At 56.9% G+C, this 25976-nt stretch overlaps 1 protein-coding gene across 1 annotated transcript in view; it reads left to right on the top strand.

Annotated features, from left to right (window-relative positions):
• The first annotated feature begins 2035 nt into the window (after positions 1-2035).
• NKD1 (NKD inhibitor of WNT signaling pathway 1) overlaps positions 2036-25976 on the top strand; it is a 78724-nt gene continuing 54783 nt past the window's right edge. Inside the window, exons 1-3 of the mRNA XM_051833876.2 lie at positions 2036-2254; positions 2388-2420; positions 3009-3142. Coding sequence (XP_051689836.2) covers positions 2230-2254; positions 2388-2420; positions 3009-3142 — 192 coding nt within the window. The 5' untranslated portion in view covers positions 2036-2229. The remainder of the gene's footprint in view (positions 2255-2387; positions 2421-3008; positions 3143-25976) is intronic.

A 25976-nucleotide genomic window follows, 5' to 3' on the forward strand; every position in this document is an offset into this window, starting at 1 on the left:
CCGTGGCGCCGCCGGCCCACACTGACTTTTAAGAACAGTCCAAAAACGGTGTGTGCAGCTCAATTTGCAATAGCTAAGGTACGGAATCAACCCAGGTGTCCATCAACCGAGGACTGGATAAAGAAAATGTGGTGCATATACCATACACTACTACTCAGCCATAAAAATGAATGAAATCCTGTCTTGAAACAAAATGGATACAACTGGAAACCATTATACTTAGTGAAATAAGCCAGTCCCAGGAAGAGATCCTGATCTGTGGTAACTAATAGGGTACCAAAAAAATGTAATGTGTAGGCATTAAAGTGACATTTTGAAATTCAATGATTATTTACAGCCCTTGTATCTACCATTGAGGAACAATTTTTTTTCTTCTTACTATTGGTTGCCTTCTTCTCTTAGAGTAGGGTTAAGCTTATGAGTAGATTATTGTAAAAATTAAAAGAGAACAAGGAAGGAGGAGGGAGGGTAGGACTGTGAGTGGGAAGTATCACTATGCTGCTAAATCTATATGTATGAAATTCTTGAAATTTCAGGGCCAACGTTGTGTGGTAGTGGGTAAAGCCGCCGCCTGCAGTACCAGCATCCCATATGGGTGCTGGTTCGAGTTCCGCCTGTTCCACTTCTGATCCAGCTCTCTGCTTGGTCTGGGAAAGCAGTGGAGGATGGCCCAAGTCCTTTGGCCCCTGTGCCCTCATGGAAGACCTGGGGAGTTGGGGAGTGAACCAGTAGATGGAAGACCTCTCTTTGTCTCTCTGCCTCTCACTGTCTGTAACTCTACCTCTCAGATAAATAAATAAGATCTTAAAAAAAGAGATTTATGTATTTACTTGAAAGTCAGAGTTACACAGAGAGAGGAGAGGCAGAGAGAGAGAGAGAGAGAGAGAGAAAGAGAGAGAGAGATCCTCCATCTGCTTATTCACTCCCCAGATGGCCGCAAAGACTGGAGCTGCACTGATCCGAAGCCAGGAGCCAGGAGCCAGGAGCCAGGAGCTTCTTCCAGGTCTCCCACGCAGGTGCAGGGGCGCAAGGACTTGGGCCATCCTCCACTGCTTCCCTGGGCCACCGGTGCCCATATGGGATGTCGGCACTGCAAGCGGCGGCTTTACCCGTGATGTCACAGCTCCGGCACCTCACACCAACACCAATTTCTTTTTTTTTCTTTTCTTTTTTATTTTTTTAATAAAAACGTGGCTACTAGAAACTTCCTAATTACAAACGTGTCTCTATTTCTATTGTGCAGATCACAAAACTGAGGCTCACACAGCGAATTTCAGCCCTGGGAGCCGAGCTGGTCGCCTCCTCCTCTGAGCTCAGGGTGAGCATCATACAGCCCCCGGTCCCCCCAGCAGGGCAGGCACCCACCCGGAGAGCCACAAGAGTGGCGTGGAGCCCCTCTGACCCCTCCGCGGGTCCTCTCCAGACAAAACAAACCAAGCCCCAGGTCTGGAGGACCCGCGAAGATGAAAGCCCAGCGGTGACCCCTTTCGGGCCGCGCAGCTGGGGTGGGCACCCACCGGCCCCGGGGACGCCTGTGGCCGCCTGGGGTGGCTTAGGGGGCGGCAGGGGTCTTCTCCTAAACCAGAAAACCCAGAGGGGTCTCAGGAGGGCCACTGGCGGGCGAGAAGCCAACACTTTGGCAGGAGGCAGCGGTGGGACGTCCAGGAAGGGGCCCCGCTGTAGCCCGGCTTTCGGCTCGACCTCAGTTTCCCCACCTGCACACTGGAGCCACCAAGTCCCGCCCTGCCCGCTTGGAGGAAACCCAGGGCGAGGAAGGCGGAGCACGGCCGGCGAGGGCGGTGTCGGCTCCACGGCGCGCAGCCCCCTAACCGAGGATCTGCCCCAGGGCGCCCCCTGGCCCGAGCCGCCCCGCCCGGGTCCCCAGCCCGCGGCCCCTGGCTGGAGACCGCAGACCCGCGCGCGCCCCGCCCCCGCCGCAGGCTCCGCCCCGCCCGCCCCCGCCGCCGCCCGCCTCGCCTTTGATGCGCCGCGCCCGGCCAATGGGCACGCGGGGAGGCGCGGGGCCGCGGCGGCGGGCTGGGGGGCTCGGCGCCCGGGCGTCAGTCGGGCCGCGGCGACGGCGGCAGGAACGCGTCCCGGCGCCGCCTCGGGCTGCGCTCGGCTCGGGGGCTGCTCCGGGAGGAGGGAGCGGGCGAGGCGAGGCGAGAGGCGCAGGGCCGGCGGGCCGGGCGCATGGCTTAGGACAGCCCGGGCCGCCGCGCCCCCAGCATGGGGAAACTTCACTCCAAGCCGGGTCAGTGCCCCCGCCCGCCGCGCGCCGGCCCCGGCCCCGGCCCCGCCGCCGCCGTCGCTAACTCTCTCCCTCTCCTTTCTTTCCGGCTCCCGCCGCCGCCCCCCTCGCCGCCGCCGCGCGCGATGTGCTGCAGCCGCCGTGTGCAAGCGCAGGGAGAGCCCGGAAGGTAGGGGCGCGCGGGGCTCCGCTCGGGGGACGGAGGGGGCAGCGCGGTGGCCGAAGGGCCCAGCCCGCGGGGCTTGCGACCAGGGGCCCCAGACCCGCCCCCGAGCAGCCTGCGTGCCCCGTCTTCTGCCCCTCGGACCCCCTCCCAGCCGTCCTGCGCGCCTCTTTGAACCCCTCATCCCCTCCCCCTCCTCCGCCCTCTGTGCTCACAGCCTCCTCTTCAGACCCCCAAGTGCCTCCCCCCAAATCCTGACTCCCAGCCTCGCTGGCCCCTAACCCCCTCTCCCGAGATCTTGGCTCCTGCGCCCGCTGCGCCCCCTCTCCGGACCCCATCCCGCAGTCCTGGGCTCCGGCGGGCGCGCGCTCCATCTTCTCATTCCCCAGCTCCTCCTCCCGGGGTACAGGTCACACCCCTCTTTCCTCTTAGGGGTCCTGGTTCTTGGGGTCCCACTGAAACGTACCCTGATGACCTGCACCCCTCTCTCGGGCTCTGCCCTGGCCCGCAGTGCCTTGGCTCCCTACCCTCTGCTCTGGGCTGACTTTCTGCTCCCGGGCCAGACTCAGGGGTTTCCTGTCGTCCCCGCCCCAGGTGACAGCTTCGCCGTGAGCGCCGCCTGGGCTCGGAAAGGCATCGAGGAGTGGATCGGGAGGCAGCGCTGCCCAGGCGGCGTCTCTGCACCCCGACAGCTGCGGTTGGCCGGCACCGTTGGCCGAGGCACTCGGGTACGACCCCTGCCCCACCCTCTAGCCCCACTCACCCCAACTTTTAGCGCCCTTCTGGTACCGCTCCATCGTCCCAGAATCCCTTTGGAGCTGCCGCCCGCCTCCTCTCGGCGACCCTGGGCGCCTGTGCTTTGGGGGGCCTTAGGTCAGGCTGGGCAGTGCCCGGCAGGAAAGGGTTCCCTGGGAGGAAGGTCCTAGGTGCCCAGGCGGTGTGGGCCCAGTTGATGGCCGAGCTTGTGTGTGCTGGAGTAGTCTGAGGGCCTTTCTCTGACTTCTCCCCCTGTCTGGCTGCTGTTCCAAGGTGGAGTTGAGGTGGGGCTGGGGAGAGAGAGAGGGCACTGGGGGTGACTGCGTGGCGGGCAGGTCTTACAGGCATCCCCTTATGTGTCTGAGTGTTTGCAGCAGTCCTCGGTGCCATCTGCCCAGGGACCCCAGGAGGGCAGGCTGCCAGCTGGGGGCCAGAGCTGGGGGGCCCAGGGACCCTGCAGACCCCCTAGCTTGGGCCTCGGGAGCAAGGACCTCCTTTGGCTGTGGCCCCCAGGCCCACCCTGGGGCCTCGGCTCCGTGGGCTGCTGAGGGTGGAGTTGTTCCCGGAGGAGCAGTAGGGATGACAGGGCATTGAGTGAGGCCAGCCGCAGCTCTTGGCCTGGGACTGCTGTTCACAGATGTCCTGTGAGCTCCAGAACTCGGCACGGGGCTTTCAGGCGGTCTGCGTGGAACTCTGGCAAGCTGAGGATCAAAGGATGAATCAACTTTTTGATGTGACATTTAATTTTTTTTTTTTTTTTAACTTAGAGGGGGAACAGACTGAAGTCTCAGGTCTGGTTAGTTCTTTGGTCTGGACTGTGGGCTGGGGCGAAGCCGGTGGAGTCTTCAGATGTGTGTGTGTGTGTGTGTGTGTGTGTGTGTCTGTGTCTTGGGGACTGGGCAGCTCCGCTGCAGGGGCCAGTGTGGGGCTGTGGGCCTGGGGATCACGTTTGACTCCTGTTCGGGGATGAAATAACCTCTGGGTCTGGGAGAAGCCCCCCTTCCCCTCCCCCGCCAGGGCTTAGCTGGATGCTTTCTTTTCTCCATTTCTCTTCATCTGTTGGCTGGGTTGGAATTGGAGCTGCTAAGCCCTAGTAAAGATCAGAACTTGGTGGGTGGGGGGCACTGCAGCCGGCGCCCTTTAAAAACAGGACTACAAACTTCCCTTTCTTCCCCCACCGTCTCTAGTTTTTGATCCTACTTATTTATTTAAAGGGCAGTGAAAATGATGCAATTTAGCCATATGAACAAATGCATTTGCAGCTCAAGACAGAGGCCCATGGAGTGGATTTCCATTAATCAAGTTTTGGGTTTTTTCAGCCTGTTTATTTTTACAAAGTATTCCTGCAGAATGACATTTATTTGCAGTTCCTTTTTTCCCCCCCTTTTCTTTCTTTCTTTCGTAAACTGCCAGGCGGCTTTTGCTCCACGCTAGAGGGGAGACTTGAAATACAGCGAGGGCTTACTTCAATTGACTTTTATCTTCAAAGCCATAACAAATGTTCCGCGCATGTTTTTGGTGTGTCTCCTTGGCATCCAGGCTGGGAGGATGGGAGGGAGGAGGAAAGAAGGAGAGGAAAACAAAAGTCTGTCGTTTTTAATTAAATAGTAGTGTTCCCAGCAGGAGGAGTGCAAGCCAGTAAAAGTTGCCATTGGGGGAAAGGCGGGCGGGTGGGGAGGGGGCCCAGCTCAAGTCTGTGGCTTTGGTGAAGTCACGGAATTCTGTTGGCTGCTTTCTTCCCCCAGCTGAGGACAGCATGGGACGATGGGAGCCCCCTCCCCCGCCGCCCCCTCTCTCCGAGAAACACTGAGGAGTCATTAATATTTGTTCAAAGTACGTTTGAAGATGTGAGGCATAGAGCCATCGGCGTGACATGTGGCGGGTGCGTGGAGGGTGGGCTGAGGCATCAAAGATGTTAAGAGTGTGTGTGTGTGTGTGTGTGTGTGTCAGGGTGGGGGGGGAGGGGAGCGGTCTGCCTCTTTGGGTGTTGCTCCTGGTGACTGGGACCTGGATGCCTGAGACGCCCCAGATGGCCCAGCAGTGGGGGGGGGGGTGGCGAGTTCGCCCTGGGAGGTGGTTAGAGTGTGCCCAGGTGTGGGGCAGCGCTGGTGGGTCCTGGGAGGCGACTTCTGGTGGTGGTACCCGGAGGGTTCTTTTATGTCTTCGTTGTTATCTATGTCTTTGACCAGGCGAAAAGCAAGTAGGGCGTTAAACCGCAGACTCCGTGCGTATTATTGGTTAGGAAGATGCTAAGTTGAAAGAGCCTAAAGTCGATGCAGAGGAAAGTCTGGGAAGTCCAGAGTCTGTAATTGTGAATGCTCACAGTTTGATGCTGGGATGCTGAGCAGGAGGCAGTGGGCGGCCCCGGGCTGGCCGGCAGCTCCTTCCCCGATATCATCATCAGGTTGCAGGAGGGTGTGGGCTCCAAGGTCTGCTGGGTTCCTGGGCTGGCAGAAGTCCTCCAGCCAGGCCCAGGCCCAGGCCCAGGCCCATTCCCCTGGGAAGCCTGTCCCCAGAAGCTTGTCCCACTAGCGGTATCGTTATCACTGCGATAAGAACTGCTTATGACGTGCCTGTGTGTGTCTAGCACCTTGCTTACATTATCTTAATCCTCCCCAAAGCCTTCTGCAGTTGCCGGCCAGCTAGTGTGGACTGGCTGGGGTTTTCCTCCTTCCTGGAGAAGGGAAGTTGAGTGTGGTGCAGTCCTGGGTCGCAGCGGCCGCCTGGAGGGTGCCGTGTTTGCGCATCCCCAGAGCGGGGTGCGCTGGCTGCCTACTGAGCGGTTGGAGATGAGCTAGCTGTGGGGCAGGAAGAGGCAGGAGGGGCCCCTGCAGGTCCTCTGCGTCCAGGACAGGGCCTGAGGAGCTCGGTCAGCGTTCAGCCTGGGCCAAGCTATGTGCGAGGTCCTCTGGGGAGTTACGGCGACCACGCTGGTGTGGGACAAGCCTGGCCTCCTGGTGCAGATGCGAAGGGGGCCAGGCTCTCCACACCTGCTTGTTGCTTCATGCAAGCCACTTTACCTGTGTAGGGGGCTGCTTCGAAAAGTTCTTGGAAAGTGGATTTATAAGTTTATTTTGGCCCCAAAGAATTGAAATTCATGCATATGAGGAGTCTTGAAAAAGTTCATGGAAAATGTGTATTATGAAAAAACTGTGCATGGATTTCAAGACGTTTTTGTGCCAAAACGTACCTTTTTTTTTTTTTTTTTAAAGATTTATTTGTTTGAAAGGCCAAGTTACAGAGAGAGAAGGGGAGAGACAGATCTTCCACCTGCTGGTTTATTCCCCAGATGGCCACAATGGCCTGGGCTGGACTAGGCCAAAGCCAGGAGCCAGGAGCTCCTTCCAGGTCTCCTGTGTAAGTATAGGAGCCTAAGCATGTGGACCGTCTTCTGCTGCTTTCCCAGGTGCATTAGCTGGGAGCTGGATCAGAAGTGAGCAGCCAGGTCCCAAGCCAGTGCCCACATGGGGTGCCAGAGCCACAGACAGAGGCCCAACCTGCTATACCATGACACCAGCCCATTATTTAGTTTTTAATTTAACTTTTAAAAGTTTTTCATGAACTTTTTGAATTATTCTTGTATACCTTAATTAACCCATCTGCAAAATGGGTATCAAAATATTCTCATCCTTGGCAAGGTTATAGTAGATAACCATTCAAAAAGAGTAGAACTGGGGCTGGCACTGTGGCACAGCAGGTTAAAGCCACGGCTTGCAGCAGCAGCATCCCATATGGGTGCCAGTTCAAGTCTTGGCTGCTCCATTTCTAATCCAGCTTCCTGCTAATCTGCCTGGGAAAGCAACAAAGGAAGGACCAAGTCCTTGGGCCCCTGCACCCACGTGGGAGACCTGGAAGAAGCTCCTGGCACCTGGGTTTGTCCTGGCCCAGTGCTGGTCATTGTGGTCATTAGGGGAGTGAATCAGTATATGGAAGATTGATCTCTCTCTCTCTCCTTCTCTTTCTGTAATTCTGTTTTCCAAAGAAATACGTAAATCTTAAAAAAAAAAAAAAAAAGGTGGAACCTGGAAGCCAGTTTGGAGGTGGGGAGATGTGACCTGTAGGCTGGGGGTGGCAGGACCCAGGCTGTCTCTCTCCTGCCTGCCTCGCTTCCACTGCCGGCACTGACACAGGCTGAGGCCTGGGCTTCTGGTCATTCTGGGGGTCCTTGATGAAGTCCAAGGGATTGTGAACTCGTTGGAGAAGTCATGCGAAACAGGAGGGGCACAAGTCCCATGCGAGAAGTAGAGTGGACTGGGCAGTGCCTGGTCCGAGGGCAGTGCGCTCCACAGAGGGAGAGTCCTGTTGGCATCGTGAGATGACGCGTGGCAGCGGCCAGACTCACTGCAGGACCCGTCGGAAGGGCTGGGCATGGGCAGTACAGGGGTGGGGGCCAAAAACACTGAACTCTTAGATCAGGGAATGGGACACAGCCAGGCCTCAGGTGGGAAGCCTGGCAGAAGCAGCCACTGGTGCCCGTGTCCCTGCTTGTGTGGCACAGGTGTGCGTGCGTGCGTGTGTGTGCATGCGTGCGTGCGGAGGTGCACCTCCTGATTCAGAGCCCGCACGCCACCCTGTGTGTTGACCCTTTTGTTCTCCTGTAGCAGAGCTGCCTGAAGAAATAGGCTGTGAGCGCGGTGCAGGCCAGTCTGCCTGGATCAAAGGCGGCTGCCAGGCGGTGGGGGATTTGATTAGGGGGCACCCAGTGCATTCTGATATTGGGGGGAGATCCGGAGGGTGCAAGCCCAGTTGGAGCCCGTGGGGGCAGACCGGGCCAGGCGATGAGGTTGCCCGAGTGCCGGATTCCAGGGGAACTGCCCTTGAATGATACCAGTTGGCACAATTAAAAGGCCCCATGTCTTCACCATATGGAAAGTGTTAGGCCTTCTTACGTGGTTTCAAAGCTATGTGCCGGGAGGTGGACTTGACATTTGAGGTAGAGCATAAATTAAATATTTGGTGTTTCAGAATTAAAAGATGATTTGCTTTGAGGCTGGTGGAGGACTCGGGGTGTAGGCCTTTGAGCCTCCACTCGCTGTGTCTGTGAGTTTTCCGCGGAGGGTCACCTGCCTACTGGCACCCCCACCCCCATGCTTTATCCCGGTGGGATGGGGCCGAGAGGCCAGGCAGCTGGAGCTGGGTAAGGTGCCAGGTGGGGCACTCGTGTTTCAGGGGGTCTGGGTCCCTCTGGAAAGGTGGGTGGTGGGCGAGGGTGTCGGGTTCTGGGTGCTTCCATGCATCTTGCTGGTCTCTGGTGCAGGCTTTGAGGGGTGTCTCGCCCTCCCGCAGAAACTTTCTCTCCGAGGAGGCTGGATCCGCCGAACCAGGACGCAGGTGTGTCCTCTTCCCTGGAATTCAGTGATGATGTCCCCTCTGTGCTCAGTTTTTTTTTTTTTAGATTTATTTATTTTATTGGAAAGTCAGGGTTACAGAGAAGGAGGGGCAGAGAAAGTGGGGGGGGAGGTCTTCCATCCACTGGTTCGCTCCCCAGATGGCCACAATGGCCAGGGCTGGGCCAGGTCAAAGCCGGCAGCCAGGAGCTGCTTCCAGGTCTCCCATGTGGGTACAGGGGCACAAGCACTTGGGCCATCTTCCATTGCTTTCCCAGGCACATTAGCAGGGAGCTGGATCAGAAGTGGAGCAGCCGGGACTTGAACCGGTGCCCATTTTGGATGCTGGCTCTGCAGGCAGCAGCTTTACCAGCTATGCCACAGAGCTGGCTCCTGCACTTGTGTTTTGTTGGAAACCCAGGGTAAAATATAACCCAAGAGACCTCCAATGTCATGGTCCTGCTGGGACCTAGAACTTGGAGGATGTGTCCTCCCCTCACCCAGTGGGGCTGTTGGGAAAGTGAGGTGGGTGCATGGGGCGGTTCCATCTGTCCCAGGGACCAGACTGTGCCCTGGAGGGCTTCAGAAGTCAAGGCTGAACTGGCAGCCGCCAGACTCACTTTTGGGATGAAGCTTCTGCCCTGTGCTGTCCGCAGGGTGCGTGGTCAGCACGCAGCATCTGTTGAATGAACACTTGAAGATGGACTCAGTGGTCTGCATGCTTGCTTCCTCCACCTCCAGCCAGTTCTCCCCTTTTATCCAGGCTTCCAAATCTCATCTTCAACAAGGTGCCACCTGCGGGAGTGGAGGCGTGGTCTCAGCTGGGCCTTTCCTTTCAGGCCCTCCTTAACTGATTATTATTGGGAATGAATTGTCAGTCATTAGCATGACAATTCCCTAAGGCAAACTCTGGGGATAGGGTGGTGGGTAGAAGAGGTATGGTGCCTGCCCTCCTGGGGATTCCTGTCTAAATGCAGGAGCAGCAGCCTGCAGCCAGGCAAGGCATGGGCCCAGGGGAGCACCTGTGCAGGTGGGCGCCCCCTGCTCCCCAGGCCCCAGGCTCGCTACTGTCCTTAGAAGGTGGGCTTTGCTATGTGGGAACCAGGCCAGGAGGTTGGGTAGGGATTGTAGCTTTGCAGCCTGTGGGGCCTGGAAACCCTTCTTGGTAGTCATTCTTCCTGGAAAGCACTGAAAGCCAGTGGCTCCTGGCACCTGTGAGCTACCTGCCCCTCCGGGCAGGTGTGCGGGGCAGAGCAGGCTGGCCAGTTCTTGCGTGGCTCGGGCTATGGGAGCGCTCCGTGGAGCTGATAAACCTGCAGTGTTGGTGCAGGGTTGGTGGCACCAGCTGCTGTGCTGGGGAGGAGGCCCGTTCTAAGGCCCAGAGGCTGAGCCCAGGTGGTTGTGGGGGGCTGAGCGGTGGGACTACCTGCTCGTGGGCAGAGGGTGGCATCTCAGGGAGCTGGGCAACAGGAGGTAGTGCCGGCCAACCCTAGAGGGAACCCATCCTGCCCCAGCAGTGCCCATGGGAGGAGGCTTCTTGTCTGGCCTTACCAGGTCTGTCCCCAAAGAGGCCAGGGGCTGGTGGTCCCCGTTCATGGGCGAAGACCCCAGGATCCTCCCAGCTCCAGGGCTTCTGCAGGCTCACTCACTGGCTGTGGGTTCACAACATGCTTTGGTTTAGAAACTTCTGGAATTTTGAGGTCGCCTGTTGAATTCCAAAGCCAGCACTTCCGGCTGCCTTCCCGACTTCCCTCTCTCTTGCTTGCTCCCTCACACATGTTCTTTCTGCTGCTCTTGTCTCTCACAGACATTCTTTCTCTTCCCCCCCCCCCCCCCCCCCGTCCCGAGGAAGGAAAACATTCCGACTCTCGCAAACAGAATCTTTGCCATTCTATCTGCGGGAGAACTGAGGCAGGCGCCCAGAATATCCTGGAAGCCAGGCCAGCGAGGGCTGAAGGCTTCAGTTGTTGAATCTGGAAGTAGGGCTTTGATGTCACTGGCTCCGTTTATCCTGGGAGGCTGCCTGCCTCTTTATGGCGGCAGGAAGAATGGCCTGGAGGGAGAGCCTGAACCTCCCCCAGGGCCGCCCCAGTCTGCCAAGGGCGGGCGGGGAACCTTTTCCAAACAAGCGCTCTCAGAGGCATGAGTAATTCTTTGATAGCTTCCCCGGGCCAGCGGAGTGGGCAGGGTCCATGTGGGCAGGGTCGCGGGGCCCTCTCCACTGAAGTCATCCTTGGGCTGGCCTCACACATGGGCACTCACCAGCACCGCTCTGCCTGCCGGGGTGGGTCCTGGGTGTGGGTGTTTAGGGGGCTCTGAGAAATTGGTCTGGGCATCGCCCTCCCTCCTTGTCGCTGTGTGCACATGTGTGTGGCCTCGTGTGCACCCGACACCTCTCAGAGGATCCCAGGGTACTGGAAGGAGTGGCTTCACAGTGGAGTGACACCTGCTGCAGGGTCTGTCCCCCTCTCTGGCTCAGAAGTAGGGTAACATCATCAGAGTAGAGCAGCTTTTTTTTTTTTTTTTTTTAATTTATTTTATCTGAAAGGCAGAGTTACAGAGAGAGAGACACACAGATAGACATCTTCTATATGCAGGTTTACTCCGCTGTGATGACCAGGGCTGGGCCAGGCCAAAGCCAGGAGCTTCTTCTGGGATTCCCACATGGGTACATGGACCCTAGCACTCAGGCCATTCTCCACCGCTTTCCCAGGCGCATTAGCAGGGAGCTGGATCAGAAGTGGAGCAGCTGGGGCCGGAACCAGCACCCAGCTGGGATGCTAGCATGGGATGTCGGTGCTGCAGGTGGTGGCTTAACCCGCTCTGCCTCAGCATCTATCTTGAATGTGTTCAGGTCGAACCATCCCTGGTCCTGCAGTCCACACCAGGTGACCACTGGAGGCCGGGAGCACCCTAGCTCTGTTCAACAGCACTGTCCTTGTTTTCAGGGAACTTGCAAACTAGTTGGGAACGGCAATTTTTTTTTTTTTTAATTTTAAGCTGTGATGTGTGCCTCAGAAAACTTCTAGGTGCTTTGAGAACATAAATAGGGACCAGGCCTCATCTGGGTGGTCGGTCACTCCTTGGCATTGACCACATCTGTATCCTGAGCATGGAGTCTGGGGTTGTGGAAACCGTAAGGAACAGCCCGGAGTTGCTGCCTCACAGACCTTAGAGTTAAAGGCATGAAACGCCCCTCTTTGCCTCTTCTGTCTGTCTTCTCTGATTGCATCGGTTAGATTCTCCTCTACTCTCTTTGGTCACCACTAAATGTGGCGTCTGTTGTTTGAGTAAGACAGCTCTCTTCTGTTCCTGGCTTGCTAAGATTTGACAAGTCAGGAGCCATGATTGGATTTGAGCCATGCCAGAGGGGTTCTGTGTGCCCGATTGCCATGGCTGGATCTCCTAGTGTTCATCCCCCTCTGTGCTCTCAACCAGATCCTTCTTTTTCAGGTCAATGGCAGTCAGTCCCTCTTAACATGTGGCTTCTATACACCGCAGATCAAAAATTGCAACTGCAGGAAGAAAAAGTGCATATGCACCAAACAGTACAATTTTTCTTGTTATTATCTGCTAACCAGTATTAGGTATTGTGAGTCACCTAGAGAGGATGTAAAGTGAGCAGGAGCCTGTGTGCAGTTCTGTACAGGGGGCGGAAGCCTCTGCAGGGAGTTCTGGAACCATCCACGGCAGGCGCAGTGGTGGGACTGTGCCCCTTCCAGCTGCGGCTGTCTTTGCTCTGCAGGTGCTGCACTCCGCATCTTGGCGTGGATATTTGCGAGTTAGATTGGTGCAGAATTCGGGAAGATAGATCCTGAGCAACCAAGAAAATGTTGTAGCACTGTCCAGGCTCTGAGCGGTGAGCAGGGAGGCCTCGTCTTTGCCCGCATCCAGGACCAGAGATTGAAGCTGAGAGCCAAGCGGGCAGCAGGGAGGGAGGGAGGTGGGGCCTGGCAGGGTCAGAGGCGGGGTCACGGCAGCAGCTGGGAGGCCCCCCGCGTGGAAGGTGTGAGGAGCTGGGCGTTCTGGAACTTCTGCCGTGTCCAGAGGGGAGGCCCTGTGTGAGTGGCAGGGGAGCTGGTGCGGGGGGCGGGGCAACGTTGGGGTGGGTGCTCGGTGGAAGAAATGCTTGGTGAGATAAGGAGGAGTCAGTGACGGGCTGTGCTCTGGGGGCTCAGAGGAGCTCGGGGATCATCCAGGGGACCCTGCGGGGGCCACAGCAGGGCAGGGAGCCAGGAGGCGAGGCAGAAGGGCAGGCGGTCCTGGCGGCAGTGTTTCCAAAGCATGGCCTTGCAAGTTAAGGGAGCCCTCACGGGGTGTCAGGGGCAGCTGGGCTTGGCCAGAGTGGGGGGCTGGGAAGGCTCTCACAGTAGCCGGGGAGACTTGGGAAGCACCAGGCAGAAGCCGAAGCGGGGAGGACTGAGCTTAGTCCGCTGCAGAAGCAGGGAGCAGCTGGGGCGGAGTGCCATGACCCCTCTCTCTTCCTGTCCACAAGTTTCTTCCAGGGCCCGCAGGCCTCCCGGAATGCGTGGTCCGCGGGTCAGCTTCTGGGGTACAGAGCAGCACAGAGAAGGGAAGTGGCGGGGAGCGGAGGCACTGGAACAATTGGCTCTGCCCTGTGCCTGCGGTGGGGAGTGGGGCTGATGCGGGTGCCTGCTTCCTGGGGTGGCTGTGAGGACCCGAAGCATAAGAGGCTTGTAACTGCCTGGCGCGAAGCCAGCACTCAGCACAAGCTGTTAAAGTTGTAAAACTGCAAGAGAGGCCTGGGACTGTGGAGATGGGGACAGGACTTTTTGAAGGAGGTGGCAGGTGAGTAGGGCTTGGAGGGTGGTGAGACTGAGACTGAGGGCCAGAGAGGTTGCATTAGTGAATGCAGCAGGCTGGCTGGGAGACATCTGGGAGGGGTGGGGACTGGGGTGCCCTAGGGAACACAGACCCTGTTCTGAGGGGCAGTGCTGCTCAGCACAGTCCTGGTGTTGTCATATCATCTGGTCATTAAGAGAATTGCACAGTCTGCATATCACGTGGAATGTTCCAATTTAAACACTTATCAATCAACTGAATTTTTAAAAAAATTTATTTATTTATTTGAAAGTCAGATTTACCCAAGGAGAGGAGAGGCAGAGACAGAGAGAGAGGTCTTCCACTTGCTGGTTCACTCCCCAGATGGCTGCAACAGCCAGAGCTGCGCCGATCTAAAGCCAGGAGCCAGGAGCTTCCCCCCAGTCTCCCACGTGAATGCAGGGGCCCAAGCACTTGGGCCATCTTCCACTGCTTTCCCAGGCCATAGCAGAGAGCTGGGTGGGAAGTGGAGCACCTGAGGCTTGAACCGGAGCTCATATGGGATGCAGGCACTACAGGCGGTGGCTTTAGCTATTATGCCACAGCGTCGGCCCCAGTCAATTGAAATTTTTAGAAAATACTTCTTCGGGTCACCCAGACAGCCGGGCGTGGCCTGTCACACCCTGGCCAGGGCTTGCTTAGAGGTTGATGGCGATGGTGGTGGCCTATCAGTATGTTTGTGATAAGAGTGCGTAGGCAGGGACTGCAAAAAGGCAAGTTTATCTGGGTCCAAAAATTGTTTGAACTCCTTGTATATGGGGGTCTTTACAAAGTTCATGAAAATGTGTGTAACATGGGCTGGCGCTGTGGCTCAGCAGGTTAAGCCGCCATGTGCATCGCATCATCCTTTATGGGTGAGCACCTGTTTCACTCCCGGCTGCTCCATGTCCAGTCCAGCTCCCTGCTAACGCATCTGGGCAAACAGCAGAGGACGGCCCAAGTGTTGGGCCTCTGCCACTGTATGGGAGACCCAGATGGAGATTCAGGCCCCTGGCTTTGGCCTGGCTGGGCCAGGCTGAAACTGGGAGCTGGGCTCTCAGTCTGGGTCACCCTTGTGGGTGGCAGGGACCCAAGTACTTGAGCCATCACCTGCTGCTTCCCAAGTGTCTACATTAGCAGGAAGCTGGGATGGGGAGCAGAGCTAGGCCTTGAAGCCAGGTATTTGATAAGGGATGCCGGCACCCCAGGTGGTGTTTTAACACTGCGCCAAACACCTGTCCCTCCACAACTGTCTGGAAGGGTCCTAGCGGGAGTCCTACGTGTGCTGTTGCTCCTGAAGCTTTACAGGCACCCTCTTGTTGAACCCTTGCCTCTGTTCTGTGTATCACACCCCTGTCGCCCAGAGCAGGAGTCAGGCTCGGCAAGTGGAAGTCACTAGTGCAGCTGGGGAGGGCAGAGGGTGTGGCCGGAGCAAAGCGCTGGGCGGCCCTGGCTGGTGTTCTGTTGGACAGGAGAGCAGCATGGGGGGTGCATGTGGGACAGGGCAGCAAGGAGGCGGGTTAGGCCTCTGCATCCTGGGGACCAGCACCTGCACGTCGGAGATGCCGGAGTGTGGTCAGAGCTCACGGAATCAGACTTTCTGGATGCCTGGCCTGGGTGCACCTGTCCCCAGCTGGGTGGCTTTGGGCTAGGTGTTGGTACAAGTGTTACTGCTCCTCAGTTTTCTGTTCTGTCCCTTGTGGAGTTGTGTTTCAGGGTGAAATGAGTTTGTTTCAGCAGACGAGAGAACACAGCAGGTGTCGTCCTGCCGCGTCCTATTACTGATTACCCGGATGTGTGCTAAGTGTGACGAGGGACAGGCTGTGTTGAAGGGGAGTAAGGGAGAAGAGGCTCTGTTGTGCGTCAGGCAGCGACAATGATTGAGACCCAGAGAGTAACTAGGAGATAGCCAAAGGAGGAAAGGCCGAAAGCATGGGATGAGCAGAGGCCAGGAGGCATGTGTGGTTGGTGTGCAGAGGGTATCTCAGCCCGTGTGTGACTCAGGGCCACAGAAGTCCGTGGGCTGGCAGTGGGGTGGGTGCTGTTGCAGCCCACAGTGGGCCTATCTACCCGCTGCAGATCTTGTGTGTTTCAGCTTCTCTCGCTTCTGGCCAGGTGGGAGAGGTAGCAGGAGAAATCTGTCATCCTGGGGCTGCTGCCCATGCCCCCTGTCCTGGAGGATGGAGCTGGATCCTGGGAAGGTGGGGCAGAGCGTAAAGGCCCCTGCTGGCAAGATGCACCCTGGGTGAGGGCTGGGGGAGGCCGCGTGGGCTGGCGGCCCCGACTCAGAGGCCACGCCCCCTCCCCACCTGGCTTCCAGAGATCCTGACTTGGTTGTTCCCCCACCCTGCACCCCCGGCAGTGATCTGGAAGACCACCACAGCAAACAGACCTCTTCAGTGGGCCCTGGGGGTGTTCTCCCTGCACCCTACCCGGGGACACTCAGGCGCATGCGGGCTCGGTCCCTCCTGGGCACGTGTGTGCCTGCGTCCTCAGTGTTCCACGCCTGCAGGTTCAGTGGGCCCATGCACTGCCCATCGTGTGCACAGCCCTGTGCTGCATCTGGGGTAGGAACACGGCCCTGCTTGCTCGGTGCCTGCCGATGCCAGGCCCTGAGCCCAGCACTCTTCTTATGGGCTCTTCAAAAAGTTCCTGGAAAAGGTGTGTTATGAGAAGAGGATGCGTAGATTTCAAAAGTTTTTTTGCACGAAAATAAAATTACCTTTTTTTTTTTCTTTTTTTAAAGGGTGTATTTGAGAGGGAGGGTTACAGAGAGAAAGGTCTTCTATCTGCTGTGTTTGCTCCCCAAATGGCCACAACAGCTGGAGCTGGGCTGATCTGAAGCCAGGAGCCAGGAGCCTCCTCTGGGGCTCCCACGTGGGGCAGGGGCCCAAGTACCTGGGCCATCTTCTGCTGCTTTCCCAGGTGTATCGGCAGGGAGCCACATCGGAAGTGGAGCAGCCGGGAATTGAACCAGCTCCCACATGGGATGCTGGTGTTGTAGGCAGAGGCTTAAGCCACTCCACCCCAGTGCCAGCCCCTAGGCCTGGAGTTGGCAATGCCACTTTCTTTTGGTCAGCAGGTCACAGGTCCAGCATAGGTTTAGGGGTAAGTCCTAGCCAGGGCCATGAATACTGGCAACTGAGAATCGCTGGTGGCCATCAGTGTGGTATAGCTGAAAGGGTGTAGACTAGAGAGAGCTGCTCAGAGGTAGGGCACAGAGACAGGACTGAGAGGTGGTCAGCAGATCCACGCTCCTGGTGGTGGTGGTGGGGTTTGGCGGGAGCTGGGTGGGCACAGTGACAGCAGAGGGGAGACTCCGGTGGGTTATACAGGGCCTGAGAAACACTTGCCTGTGAGCAGACGCTTTCAGGGACCCTGGTGATGGTGGCAGCCATCGCACGGTGCCGCCTGCAGCAGGTGAGAGCAGGATGTGTTAGGGCCTTGCATGCTGACCGGAAGGAGGCCTTGAAATGCTGCCAGATGAGCCAGGCGGGGACGAAACAGAAGTGGACCCTGCTCCTGTGTCTTGCTCAGGCCTGAGTCTCTCTGTATGTGCAGGTGCACAGAGAAAGCTCTGGAAGGCTACACTGTCAGACTCTTTGCCTGAGGAGTGAGGAATTCCACTTCTCTCGTGAGCCATTTTTACATTGTTTGATTTTTTTTTTCTTAAAAAAAAAAAAAAAAACCTGAGCACTGCTCTTTTGTATTTTTCCAGAAGTCCTTGGATTTGGGAAGAGAAATGAGGAAGTAGGTGGGGCGTGTGTGGGCAGCTGGAGGGAGCTTCGTGGCCAGGACTTCAGAGAGAAGACAGCAGTCGGAGAGGAGGTGGGGTTGGAGGGACTCAGGGATGGCCCGAGGCACACCTGCTCTCAGCTTTCTGGCTGCTGCTTAAAATGCGGAGTCCTTGGGTCCCCCCAACCTGTGCGAGCCTTCGGAACCAGAACCTTACTGCCCTGGGTGACTGCTGTGCCCGCTGGAGCCTGGAGGATCGGCAGTGGCATGGTGCAGGAGTGGGCAGGGCTGAGGAGGTGCTGGTGCCCCCCATTTGTAGAATCATAAGGACCCAGTGGGTGGCTGTCGCAGCTCCTGGCTCTGGTGAACTCCCAGTTGGTGGCTCTGTCTGCCCTCCCACGTGCCTGGGGCTGTGGCTCCTGGAACCCACAAGGGGATCTGGGACTTCCCTGACGGTTGTTGACACATGGCCTCTCTTCCAAGGGTGCAGGTAGCTCCTTCCTGAACTGGAAGGAAGAAGGAGATGTTAAAGGACCTCCGGACGGTGCAGCCCACCAGAATGTTCTGGTGCTGGAAGTGATCCATGTGGGTGCCGTCTAACAGGGGAGCTGCCCGTGGCTGCTGAGCAGGGAATGTGGCGCTTGAGGTGCTGGTGCAGGAGTTCAAGTGTACATGTCACAGCCCCAGGAGGCTGCTGACCGCTGGGTTGGACAGCGCAGCTCTGGGCCGACGGAGAAGACCAGGAGCCGTGGGGCTGCAGGCCACTGCCGTGGGCGTGAGCTTCCTTGTAGACGAGTGGCTGGTGGCACCTGCTCTGCATGCTGCTGCTTGGGGTTGTCTTAGCCTCCTGACCTTGGGCATCCCACTTGGTCACGCTCTGGCTTTGCTGGGTGAGGAGTGGGGCGGGCTTCTCTCCAGCCAGTGCTTGCCCTGGGCTTTACGGTTTCCAGCGCCTTCCTTGCAGAACTTGTCCAGGATTTAATCTTTGCAGAGACCTGGCCTGAATCAGTATTAGGACTGTGGAGAAACTGAGGCCAGACTGCCAAGTGCAGGGGGCGGGTTCCTTGTGTCTCTCCCTTGTGTCCTGGGGGCCTTTTGCACTGCTTGGCGCATGACAGGCACTAAAGGGTCATCTCCAGGTGGATAAAGTTCAGGGGGTGAGGGGCAGAAGCTTAGCTAGAGGACAGAGCCAACACGGGCTGGGGAGTCAGGTTCTGCCCCTCCAGACCCACCCCCACAGACCTTACAGAGCCTTGCTGCTCTGCAGCTTCGGAGAGCCCCTTTGAAGAGAGCTTGCCTCTCCCTCGCCCTCTCAAAAGGTTCTTCACCTTTTGGTGAATTAAGTCCTAAACCTGGTAAAACCGAACAAAAAGACAGTGCTGAATTATACGGAAGAGTACGCACACACAGGAAGCTCCCGTCCCAGCTCCCCTCTGTCCAGGTGTCTGCTGTTCTGAGTTCCTAAAGGTGCTTTGGGCCCTGCCCTGTGACTGTGCACAACTGTCCCTGCCCAGACCAGGAGCAGCTGTCTTGGCCGACGAGACTGGAGAGCCCTGGCACTTGCAGGTCAATTGAAAAATTCACTTAAGGAATCTCTCTCTCTCTCTCTCTCTCTCTCTCACACACACACACACACAGTGCTGTAGATCTTAAGCATTTTCTTTAACAGATGCATATTGCACATCTGGCTCTGCACCTCGCTGTTTTAACAGTGTGTTTTGGAAATCAGTCCATGTCAGTATATAATATAGTCTTACTGTCTTCATGGCTATTAAGCCTTCCATTCTTTTTCTTTTTTTATTTTTTATTTATTTGACAGGTAGAGTTACAGACAGTGAGAGAGGGAGAGACAGAGAGAAAGATCTTTCCTCCGTTGGTTCACCCCCCAAGTGGCTGCCACAGCCGGTGTTGCGCCGATCCGAAGCCAGGAGCCAGGTGCTTCCTCCTGGTCTCCCATGTGGGTGCAGGCACCCAAGCACTTGGGCCATCCTCCACTGCCCTCCTGGGCCGCAGCAGAGAGCTGGACTGGAAGAGGAGCAACCGGGACTAGAACCCGGTCCCCATATGGGATGCTGGCGCCACAGGCGGAGGATTAACCAAGTGAGCCACGGCGCCGGCCCCAAGCCTTCCATTCTAAGAATGTACCCTGCTTTATTGCACTGATCTTCTGTTGTTGGGCATTTAGGTCATTTATGGGCTTTTGCCTATAGTTGGGCTTGTTTATTTGAGAGCTAGAGAAAGACACTCCTCACATGCCTGCAACAGCCAGGGGGCTGAAACCAAGAGCCAGGAACTCAATCCAGGTCTTCCATATGGGTGTCAGGAACCCAGCCACTTGAGCCATCACCACTGCCTCCCAGCGTCCGCATTAGCAGGAAGCTGGAATTAGGATCTGGAGCTGGGAATTGAACCTGGGTACAGTGATGTAGGACAAGGGGCCAGCATTGTGGCACAATGAATTAAGCCACTGCCTGCTATACCAGCATCCCATGTGGACGCCGGTTTGAGTCTCAGTGGCTCTGCTGCCGAGCTAGCTCCCTGCGAGTGCACCTGGCAAAGCAGCAGCAGATGACCCAAGTGCTTGGGTCCCTGCCACCCACATGGGAGACCTCAGTGGAATTCCAGACTCCAGGCTTCTGCCTGGCCCAGCTCCAGACATTGTGGCCTTTTGGAGAGTGAACCAGTGGATGGAAGATCTGTCTCTGTAACTGCTTTTCAAATAAGTAAATAAATGCATCTTTTTTTTTTTTTTAATGTATGACGTAGGATGCTGGTGTCCTAACCAGCATATTTTTTTTTTTTTAAGATTTATTCCTTTTACTTGAAAGAGTTACACAGAGAGAAGGAGAGGCAGAAAGATAGAGGAGAGGGGCCAGCACTGTGGTGCAGTGAGTTAACGCCCTGGTCTGAAGCGCTGGCATCCCATGTGCGTGCCGGTTTGAGTCTGGCTGCTCCTCTTCCGATCCAGCTCTCTGCTGTGGCCTGGGAAAACAGTGGAAGATGGCCCAAGTCCTTGGGCCCCTGCACCTGCATGGGAGACCCAGAAGAAGCTCCTGACTCCTGGCTTCAGATCGGCGCAGCTCTGGCCATTGCGGCCAATTGGGGAGTGAACCATCAGATATAAGACCTCTCTATTTCTCTGCTTCTCCTCTCTCTGTGTAACTTTGACGTTCAAATAAATATATAAATAAATAAAAGAGAGAGAAAGAGAGAGATATTTTCCATTCCCTGGTTCACTCCCCAGTTGACCGCAACAGCCGGAGCTGTGCCGATCCGAAGCCAGGAGCCAGGAGCTTCTTCCAGAGCTCCCATGCAGGTGCAGGGGCCCAAGGACTTGGGCCATCTTCCACTGCTTTCTCAGGCCATAGCAGAGAGCTGGATTGGAAGTGAAGCAGCTGAGACTCAAACAGGCGCCCAAATGGGATGCCGGCACTGTAGGCGCGGCTTTACCTTCTATGCCACAGTGGCTCCCCAACCAGCATATTAACTGCTGGGCTCCGTGCGAGCCGAGTTGCTTTAGATCCGTGGTTTGGGTTTTTGTGGCTGTGCTCCTGCACCTGTCTGCGTGCCCAGCACATGCACTGCACACCCTGATGTGACCTCCAGATGTTCCGCGCGGCTGCTGTCTTTAGAATGCACTGGGGGGCAACCGTCAGGGGGCTTGTGCTCAAGGAGGAGGACCTTTTGGGCCAGCTGGCTTCTTTCTTTTCTGGTCGCCCATTCTGATGTTTCTGGAAGATTCCTGTTAAGTCTGCCTTTAAACCTTTGGGGCTTATCTATGCTTTGGTGGATGAAGAGGTTCAGAGAGGACGTGACCTATGGGGCTCAGGAGCTCCCCTGGGTGCTTCTTCCTTTACAGCTGGGGAAACCGAGGCCTAGGCAGGTTCAGTGGCTCCTCCAGGTGTCGTGAAGCTGGCCTGGTTCAGTCGTGAGCTTTGGCATTCCGATCTTAGGACTCCTTCCCTGGCCAGGGACAGGGTGATGGCTCACCTATGCCTCGTGGCCACCTGGAGTTCCACCATCTCCACTGGGTCCTCCCTGGCCCCTGAGCCCAGCGTGGCTCCAATGCCTGCCTCGTCGGGCCGGCGAGCAGGTCCAGAGTGGTGGGAATTGTTCTGGCAGCAGTGTGAGCTGGTGCTTTACTGCGCGTGTGTTAAGACACAAAGTCCTCTGGTTAACAGCACATTAATCACGGTGCGAAGGAGGGACTGTCTTGGGGAGACATGACTTCATGAGCTTGTCATAGAGCCGGCCCCTGCCGTATTTCACTCTCCAAGATTTTTGACTTTCAGAAAAGGAACCGCAGATAGAGTTACCAAGCTCTACAGAAATATTTGTACTGGGCAGAAGATTGCTGTACGGGGCGCCGGGGGGGGGGGGGCAGTTATTTCAGGAGACAAGCAAAGAACCCTTTATTCTCACGTTCTGGGGGAGGAAAAACTCGTGCCGGAAAGCCTCCGTCTTGCATGGGCTGTTGGACAGGCTGGGCCGCATTTCTGGAGCTGGGAGCGGGAGACATGAGATGGCCTGGGAAGGCCTGAGTCTGCACCCACCCTGTCTTCACCTCCCTGGGGACTGGGGGCTGGCTTTGCAGGCAGCGGGGAGCCCAAGGGTGCTGGGCAGGGGAGGGGGCTGGTCAGAGCTGGGCTTTAACCCGAGGGTGCATGACGGGGAATGGAAGAACCCGCAGTCGGGCTGTCCCACCAGCATGTGAGGCCCCCAGCTGGAGGGACGGGAAGTTTGGCTCAGTTCTGGCCCTGCTTTTTGTTTGTTTGAAAAAGATTTATTTTTCACTTTATTTCACATTTATTTGAAAGGCAGAGTGATGGGTGGGTGGGGGGCAGGGAGAGATTTTCTGATACTCTGGTTTATTCCCCAAATGGCTGCAACAGCTGGAGCTGGGCCGATCCGAAGCCAGGAGCCAGGAGCTTCTTCCAGGTCTCCCATGTGGATGCAGGGCCCAAGCACTTGGACCATTCTCTGCTGCCCTCCTAGGCACATTAGCAAGGAGCTGGATCGGAAGTGGAGCAGCCAGGACTCCAACTGGCGCTCTGATATGGGAGGCAGGCGTCGCGGGTGGCGGCTTAGCTCATTGTGCCACGACGCCTGTCACCAGCACATGGCTCTGGCTTTCCATCTGCAAGTTGGGGATCCCAGCAGTGCCAAGCGCTGGGCTTAACGTGCGGGGCTTCCTCGTCCCTGTGTCCACCTGTGCCCATGCGCTGCGACGCTTGACTGCTAGACTGTGTTAGCAGGCCAGAGAAGTGTGGGTCCCTCCCCTGCACTCCACCTGGGACCCGTATTCCCAGGAGGCGTTGCTCTTTCCTGGAAACTGGGTGGGAATCTTGGCCCTGTTATAGTCAAGGGGGCTGGGGTGGCCCTTTGAGGATTCAGCCTTGGTGCCCCTCCCCCGGCGTGGAGGAAGGACGCCTGCCTGCAGTCCTGTTTGTGCCTGGCTTGTTCGGTGAGGGCGCGGCAGCATGGCTGCCTTCTCCCACGGCTGTAATCCCTTTTAAGTTGGGTGGCTGCAGGGGTTGATTTATTTCCTTGTGCCCCCACCCTCTGGGTTATTTAGAGTGTGTGAGAGAGTTTATCTTGTTCCCGGGAGATCTATGGTGTCGGCTCTGCAATGGCATCCAAGTTTACAGAATGGAGTCTGGTGCCCAGAGCCATCGGGTAAATATTTTGGGAAGTCGGATTCCGCAGGCATGATGGCCCGTGGGCTGGGTGGCGGGTGCTTTTCCGTGACTGGGGGATTGAACTTGGGCTCTTCTCATACAGTGCCCTGAGCATGGGCTGCAGCTGCCTGCCTCTCTACTTGGCTCCAAGGCCCTGTCCATCAGGACTCTGCCCATTGCTTCTGCGCTCCCTGCAGATCTGCACGCTGCTGCTTCATCCTTGGATCCCTGCCTCCCACCTCCTCTGCCACCTTCATGTCCGCTCACCCCTCCCTGAAGGCTGCCCCACTGATTCCCACGGCCTCGTTTGGCTTTGCTGGCATCACCTTTGTTTTGTCTGGGGTTGGCTGGGCCACGTACATGGGCCCTGGGCAAGATCTGTGGTATTTCAGGCGTCAGTCTTCTCATCGGTAAAATGGGATTGCTAGTAGAACCCATGTCCTAGAGTGAGTATCAGGATTAAAAGATAAGGGGTGGGAGTCCTTGGGGCCAGGCACGTAGTAGGGTTGGCAAATGCAGTCGTGACCCCTTAGAGTTTAAAATCCACAGACGCTCAAGTCCCTTAGATAAAAAGGTACAGCTTTGCATAGGGCCTCCGCTCATCTTCCCATCTGCTTAAAATCATCTCTGGGTTACCTTTTTATTTTTATTTATTTGAAAGGCAGAGTTACAGAGAGGTAGTGGGGGGGGAGGTCTTCCATCCGCTGGTTCAGTCCCCAAAAGGCTGCAATAGCTGAAGCTGAGCTGATCAGAAGCCAGGAGCCAGGAGCTAGTGCAGGGGCCCAAGGACTTGGGCCATCTTCCACTGCTTTCCCAGGCTATAGCACAGAGCTGAATCGGAAGTGGAGCAGCTGAGACTCCAATGGGTGCTCATATGGGATGCTGGCATGGCAGGTGGCGGCTTTGCCTGCTATGCCATAGTGCCGGCCCTGTGGGTTCCTTCTAACACCTGATGCCACGTAAAGGCTCTGTAAATAGTTGTTTTACTGTATTGTTTAGGGAATAATGACAGGAGAAAGTTGTCTGCATGTGTCCCATGCAGAGCCCTGGTTTCTTCCGGAGTATCGTCCTCCCTCTGTTGGTTGTGGTTGAGGCTGCTCGGCCTGCAGGAGCAGAGGGCCGTCCGGCTGGCCGTCGCCCCCTTTGCCTTTGGATGGCATGATGCCTGAGGGCAGAGGCCGCTCCTTCTCGTCCTTGTGTCTCCCAGAGTCGTCTCTTTGCCTGGTGCCTCGTCTGGAGCAGGTCCTGAGAACCTATGAAATGGTACCCACTGGTCAGGGGAAGTGGGGACTCCGTGGGGTCCTTGGGTGGGAAGCCCCTCAGATTCTGACTCGCCGGAGCTCCGGGGAGAGGAGCAGTGTTGCTTTAGCAGGGGGTGGGGGCCCTGTGGGTGCCGTCTGTGCCAGGCACCTGGGCTCTGCCCGCACGTGGCTCCTGAGCACTGGAATATGAGTGCATGGGGAGTCCAGAGTCCAAGAGGGGAAAACGTACACAGCTGCTTATCAGTGACTTTTTTGTATTTTTTTTTTTACATTTTTAGACCTATTGGCTCAAATAACACTACACTTAATTTCAAGTTCTTTACAGTGGCTACTAGAAAATTAATTTTTATTTTTTTAAAATATGCTTATTTATTTATTTGAAAGGCAGAGTGACAGAGAGAGAGAGAGAGAGTGCGCGCTCCCATCCCCTGGTTTACCCCACAAATGGCTGCAACGGCCAGGGCTGGGCTGGGCTGAAGCCAGGAGCCTGGAACTCCTTCTGGATCTCCCACATGGGTACAGGGGCCCGAGCACCTGGGCCACCACTTACTGCCTTCCTAGTCACATTAGCAGGGAGCTGGATTGGAAGTGGAGCAGCCGGGTCTTGAACCAGTGCTCATGTGGGATGCCGGCATCAAAGGCAGTGGTTTACCCTGCTGCGCCACAGCGCCGGCCCCGAGGAAATCTCACAGGACGTATATGGGTGTATTCTCTGACTGAGCAGCACTGGTCTCATCCAGACCCTTCTCAAGGAGGAGAAAGCTGCTTCATGGGGGACAAAAATGCCTTCTTGTTTACATAAACAGAGCTACAGCACAGGTGTGGAGTGAGACTTTCCCACCTGGTGGACAGGTGGGAAAAATGCGAGTCTACCTGGGCCTTGTCTGGGGCGGGGGTAATGAAGCCTGAGGCCCTGCCCTGTCCGTGTGACTTTTGAGCAGGTGCATTAACCTGGCTAAGCTTCCGGCTGCTCACCTGTCAAATGGGAGTCCGAGGGGGCCATCGTGTGGATTAGGTGAGAGTGGCTGTGTACGTGTAGCTCACAGAGTGCAGGTGACACTTGGATCGGGACATTATTCCGGACATCTGTGCTGGGCCGGACATGTGGCCGGAGGGGGTTTGGGGGATGTGGTACCCCCCATCCCCACCTCAACCCCAGTGGTGCTGCACCAGCCCTAGGCAGTGGTGTGGTGTGGTCTCTATGCTGAGAGCTGTCTGCCTGTGGCCTTGGCTGGACTCCTGGCGCCCTCCTGGCTGTGCCAGTGCTGGCTGCCAGGCCCAGGGCTGTTCTAGAGGGAGAGCGGTGGCAGTGGTAGGGGGTGAGGAGGAGCCACCTGTTGATGACAGACAGGGACATTTGGATTAAAGGCCCTGCTGAGGCCTGGGAGGAGAGAAGATGCAGCCATCAGCGACACACCGAGTGTGTGTTCTGGTTGTCCAGTGTGAGAGCCAGCAAGGCCCGGGCTTGGCCTTCCCTGGGGCGAGGTGACTGGGACAGGGAGGTGGCGCTGCTGCGGGATGAGCACAGGACCAGGCTGTATGTGCGTGGTGGCTTGGGGCATGGCTGGTGACCTTGGCAGCTCCTGGCAGCCTGGAGCCCCAGGTCCCCACTGCCTGATGCCTGCATGCACCTGGTGTTGCTCATGCGCTTTCCCCTCCCCCACCCCCAGGGCTGTCCTTTACCCGGACAGGAACCTGGGGGCTGCTCCGGACCCCTCCCCTCCCTCCGCCAAGGAGCCGACAGCTGGAGACCTTTGGGCGTTCCACAGCTGCTGGCCGCTGTCCCCGGCCCCGTCCTGTGGAAGCCAGCACCTGTCACACCTGGAGGACAGTGGCAGCCTCTGAACCTCTCTTCCGTGTTGGAGCCAGGCAGATTTGCCAGTGCACAGAGAGACCTCGTGGCTGTCTCTCTTTACTCTCTGCTGCGACTTCCCACGACCCTTGGAGGAACATGCAGACCCCTCCCCGGAGTCTGCAGGCCTA

The sequence above is a fragment of the Oryctolagus cuniculus genome, chromosome 18 (genome assembly GCF_964237555.1).
Source record: "Oryctolagus cuniculus chromosome 18, mOryCun1.1, whole genome shotgun sequence".
Lineage (NCBI taxonomy): Eukaryota > Metazoa > Chordata > Mammalia > Lagomorpha > Leporidae > Oryctolagus > Oryctolagus cuniculus.